This window comes from Cebus imitator, unplaced genomic scaffold (assembly GCF_001604975.1).
Source record: "Cebus imitator isolate Cc_AM_T3 unplaced genomic scaffold, Cebus_imitator-1.0 Scaffold72, whole genome shotgun sequence".
Lineage (NCBI taxonomy): Eukaryota > Metazoa > Chordata > Mammalia > Primates > Cebidae > Cebus > Cebus imitator.
This window is the reverse complement of record NW_016107387.1, coordinates 4,682,704-4,688,225: the sequence shown is the minus strand read 5'-3', so window position 1 is coordinate 4,688,225 and position 5,522 is coordinate 4,682,704. Positions and strand designations below refer to the sequence as shown.

At 43.9% G+C, this 5,522-nt stretch overlaps 1 protein-coding gene across 4 annotated transcripts in view; it reads left to right on the top strand.

The window, feature by feature from the left end:
- The first annotated feature begins 434 nt into the window (after positions 1-434).
- The window catches only part of CFAP52 (cilia and flagella associated protein 52), a 67,011-nt gene continuing 61,923 nt past the window's right edge, over positions 435-5,522 (top strand). For 3 of the 4 annotated variants that reach the window (XM_017531446.2, XM_017531445.2, XM_017531444.2), the window contains exon 1: positions 435-567. In XM_017531446.2, coding sequence (XP_017386935.1) covers positions 498-567 — 70 coding nt within the window. In that variant the 5' untranslated portion in view covers positions 435-497. The remainder of the gene's footprint in view (positions 568-5,522) is intronic. The other variant, XM_017531447.1, reaches the window with a different exon arrangement.

Below are 5,522 nucleotides of genomic sequence, written 5' to 3'. Positions count from 1 at the left end.
ACAGGCGTGAGCCACGGCGCCCGGCCCTCAATAACGTTTTTTTAAAAATCTTCAACAATTTTTTCACGCGGCTTCAAACAGGGGCCCAAAGAAGTATCAATTATATATTCTTTTATAGCGGCCTTCCCATCAGTCCTCTACGCTTGATTACCTATTTTTTAAATGCCATTCATTTGGTGCTTGATTTTAGAGTTACCAGGAAGTCACAGACTCTACACGAGGGGATAGAGGAATTAGTTCTGCGCAGTTAGTGCCATCCCCTAAATTTCCAGAGAAATACCTCACACAGAAAAGAAAAGAAGAAGAATCATCTCACCCCATCCCTCCTCCCAGCCCCCATACCCCTTATTTCCAAGAATGCTAATGAACTCGAACTCGGCAGGGTGGGTTTCTGCACGGGCGGGGAGCTGGCGCGCATGCGCTTGCTCGTTACCATAACGACCAGGAGACGCTACACTTACCCGGTCGGAGAGCAAAATAAGCAGAACTTCCCAGAGATGGATAACGAAATTTCGCCGGAGGCTCAAGTGGCGGAGCTAGAACTGGACGCCGTGATCGGCTTCAATGGTGAGGCTTCCAGCATCTCTAGGCTGGCTGGTTTAGGAATTCGGAGGACGCGTAGTGCAAGCAGGAACAGTGAGACAACGAGGACACCTGAAAGGCAGTGTGGGACAACGGCAGGAGCCCTGGCCAGGGACAAGCACAGGAGGACCCGCACAGCCCGCCCCGCCCCAAGGCCTTGGAGAGTCACTTCCTCGCTCCGAGCCTCAGGGAGCGTGGGGTGGTTTTTACCGGCTCGGACAAGCGCGGGCACCTAAAAGGGACCACATTCCTCCTCCCCAGGCGGGACGGATGAGTAAGGGTGGTTGGAACTCTTCTCCCGCTAGGTCAGCCCTTCCTGGCTCTGAGACCCACGCCGCTCTCAAAGCCCTAGGCCCCTTCGTAACCATACAGAAGGATGCTGTCTGTGTCGGCCCCTGGGACTAGCTAGGAAATCTGCTAAAATCCCGGATGGCTACCAGCAAGAAAGCGCTGGGAGGGAATGTGTATTTGAGCAACCCCCTAAGGGGATGATCTTGGTTCTCTAAAATCTTAAGGAAGGTTTCTAAATGGTGAGGATTTCAGACCAGGACTGCAGGGGAAGGGGACGCCAGGGGGAGCTGAAGGTGAAGAGACGAAGTGTCTAGGTCGCTCTGCTGAAATCTTATTTGTGACTGCCTATTGTTTTGAACATTCAGGGAAGAAAAACTGTTGTGGGGTTTTGTTGTTAGTTTGAGAGGTTTTGGTTTTCTGAGGGATGAGAAAACAATGAATTAGATTTTAGGAGAAGCAAAACTTTTTAAAAAATGTGTGTTGTGATGCCTGAAAGCGTTAAGAATGTGGATGCAGAACAATCACTGTCTAAAGTTTTAAGCATACTCTAGGACTTAGCTCTTGACTCTTGGTTTTACTTTAACCGTCTCCGATAGAAAGTGAGAGCTTTACCGGGCCCGGTGACTTACGCTTGTAATCCCAGCAGTGTGGGAGGCTGAGGTGGGCGGATCACGAGGTCAGGAGTTCGAGACCAGCCTGACCAACATGGTGATATCCCATCTCTACTGAAAATACAAAAATTAGCTCGGCCTGGTGGCACGCGCCTGTAATCCCAGCTACTTGGAAGGTTGAGGCAGGAGAATCGCTTGAACCGAGTAGGCAGAGGTTGCAGTGAGCTGAGATCGGGCCACTGCACTCCAGCCTGGGCCAGTGAGACTGTCTCAAAAAAAAAAAAAAAAAAGAATGAAAGAAAGAAAGAGAGCGCTTTATACATTTCGGATATCAAATATCCTGAGAGCTGATTACAAGATCATTGAGAAAGAATTGAGCAGCCTATAGTGGGTTGCAAAGCATCACTTATTGAGTCAATGTTGGACCACACACACAGAACTCTGCAACTGAATTTATGCTGTGGTTGCAGAGTTCCAAGTGCAAATATATGGTAAATTATATGCCAATGTCTTCCATGGCAATTACTATCTTTGCCTTTTAGAATGACCCCATATGACCAAATTGTTGTTACCTTAGTGGCTTTATATTAATGTATATTCTTTCACACAGTAAAATATACCTGTATATATAACCTCTGTGCAAAGTAATACCTTCTGGACTAAGAATACAGGGATAATTCCATAGCAATGCTTATGAAGAAGAATTTAGAAAACTGGAAACATACAGTAAAACTGAAAGAAAAATCAGCCATCATTACATTTTTCAAACATATCACTGTAAATTTTTGGTGTGACCCCTTTGAATATACATTTACATACAAATAGTTTTTTTTTTTGTAATAAAAGTGCACTCAAGCTGTATATGTTTCTCTCTCTCTCTCTCTCTCTCTCTCTCCTCCCCTTTCTCTCTCTCTCTCTCTCATTTTTTGAGATGGAGTCTTGCCCTGGCACCCAGGCTGGAGTGCAATGGTGTGATCTCAGCTCACTGCAACCTCCACTTCCTGGGTACAAGCAATTCTCCTGCCTCAGACCCCTGAGTAGCTGGTATTACAGGCACGTGCCACCACATCCACCTAATTTTTTGTGTCTTTAGTAGAGACAAGGTTTCACCATGTTGACCAGGCTGGTCTCAATCTTCTGACCTTTTGATCCACCCACCTGAGCCTCCCAAAGTGCTGGGATTACAGGCATGAGCCACTATGCCCAGCCAATTGTATATATTCTCTTATAACCAGACTTTTTTTCATCTACTAGTATGCCATGTAAATCTTTCCTTAGCAATAAATATAATAAAATAAATAATGTACTCCATGCCATAATTTAAATATAATATTAACATAATATTTTATGCCATAATTTATTTAAATAATGCCCTGTTATTGAGACTTTAGTATAATTTGCATTTTTTGCATTTATTTTTAAATGCAACTAAGAACATCTGCAGAGCTAAGTCTTTTTGCTCTTTAACTTTTTTCTTAAAATAAATTATGGATACATTTAGAATTTCTAAAATCTAAACACCTAAAAAAGTCTAAAGACTTTTTTTAATTTTTATTTTCTTAAATTTTAGAGATGGGATCTCACTATATTGGGCAGGCTGGCCTCAAACTCCTGGGCTCAGGCAATCCTCCCACCTCAGCCTCTCAAGTAGCTGGGACTACAGGCTTGCTAGTATACTGACCCGGTTATATCCTAAAGACTTTTGATGTATCCTCCAATGCTATATCCTATACACAACAGAAACATATATAGGAATATTTCTAATAGCACTTTTTTTTGAGATAGGGTCTCACACTGTCACCCAGGCTGGAATGCAGTGGCTTGATCCCAGCTCACTGCAACTTCCGCCTCCTGGGTTCAAGCAATTCTCCTGCCTCAACCTCCCAAGTAGCTGGGATTACAGGTACCCACCACCACACACCTGGCTAATTTTTGTACTGTTAATAGAGATGGGATTTCACCATGTTGGCCAGGCTGGTCTCAAACTCCTGGCCTCAGGCAATCTGCCTGCTCAGCCTCCCAAAGTGCTGGGATTACAGGTGTGAGCCACCGTGCCTGGCTGCATATTTCTCATAGTTAAACATTAGAAACAATCAAAATCTTCATCAAAAGTTGAAAGGACAAATCAATTGTAGTACACCGTATTCATACAATTTAATTCCTCTGCAGGAATTAAAAAGAATGAACTACTGCTATATACAACACTATGGATGGATCTCACAAACAGATAATGTTAACCAAAAAGCCAGATACAAAAGAGTACAAATTGTATTGTTCCATTCCTATAAAGTTCTAAAAGGAGGGAATTGAATCTACGGGAATAAAAGTCAGAACAGTGACAAACTTTCAGGAGATGTAGACTGGGAGAAGGAGCGTGGGAGGCCTCTGGGTGTGCTAATGTTCTACTTCTTGACCTGGGCTGCAAACAGATGTGTTTAACTGAAACAAAGAAACTTATAACTAAACTTTAAAACAAACAAACAAACAAAAAGCACAAGATCTACAAATTTAGAAGAGACTTCTTTATTCCTTCCTTCCCTCCCTCTTTCCTGCTTTGTCTCTCTCTCTCTCTCTCTCTCTCTCTCTCTCACTCTCACTCTCTCTCTCTCTCTTTTTCTCTTTCTCTTTCAAGACAGAGTCTCACTCTGTCCCCCAGGCTGGAGTACAGTGGTGCTGTCTCGGCTCACTACAACCTCTGCCTCCCAGGTTCAAGCAATTCTCCCCTGCCTCAGCCTCCTGAGTAGCTGGGATTACAGGCATGTGCCACCCTGCCCAGCTTATTTAGTAGAGACCCCATCTCACCTGAGCTCAGAAGTTCGCCACCAACCTGGCAACATGAACTTCTGAGCTCAGGTGATCGCCTGCCTCGGCCTCCCAAAATGCTGGGACTGCAGATGTGAGCCACCACACCTGGACTACTTATTTCTTTTAAAGGGTTACATCCTGCAAGGTGGCCATCCTGCAGGCTGAGAAGTGTGCCTCAGGCCAATTTCTATACTAGCTCTTAAAAAAAGAGAGAAGGCAGAACTTTCATAAGGCTTGGGAGAAAAGATTTTGACTAGGAGTAAGGGGATAAAGATTGAAGGCAGAACATTTCAGGTAACAGGAATAGGGGGGCAAAGGAGGAAAAGTGGAGAGCGTGGGGCCCAGTTGCAGAAGGGCAAATAGCGTGGTGTGGCTTCAGTATCAGGGACTGGCAGGATAACACAGGAAAGCGAACCTGGAGTTAGATTTCAGAGGCCTGAAATGCCAAGTGATTGAGTTTAGATTTCAGATGGAAACAAATTATAAACAAAAGCAAGGCCCCTTTTATCATTGCAACACTGAAATTCACTGCAGTGTTACATGTTACACTTGAATTATTTTTTGAGACAGAGTCTCCCTCTGTCGCCTGGCTGGAATGCAGTGGCACAATCTCAGCTCATGGCACCCTCCACCTCCCAGGTTCAAGAGATTCTCCTGCCTCAGCCTTCTGATTAGCTGGGATTATAGGCATCTGTGACCATGCCTGGCTAATTTTTGTATTCTTAGTAGAGATGGGGTTTCAGCATGTTGGCCAGGCTAGTCTTGAACTTCTGACCTCCTGACCTCAGGTGATCTGCCTGCCTCAGCCTCCCAAAGTGCTGGGATTGCAGGCATGAGCCACCATGCCCGGCCTTAAACTGGAATTTTAACTTTATGGCGTCAATATGTAACTATAGTTGACACTTAGAGGTATTGTATTTTGACCGGAATTTATTATTTAAGCAAACCAAATATAGCTGTGTTTAAAACACTTAATAAAGTTGTAGTTATTAAGAGTTTGGTCACATTCATCCATTGACTGGAGTAGATAGCCCATGATTTTCCTGTTACAGCATACAAAGAGTTCTTATAAAACAGCAACAACAGCAAAATAGATCAGGAGTCTACAAACTATAGCCCATGGGTGAAATCTGACCCACTGCATGTTTTTGTAAATAAAGTTTTATTGGAATGTAGTAGGCCCTTTTGTTTATGTATCGTCTATGGCTGCTGGCTTCTTTTTTTTTTTTTTTT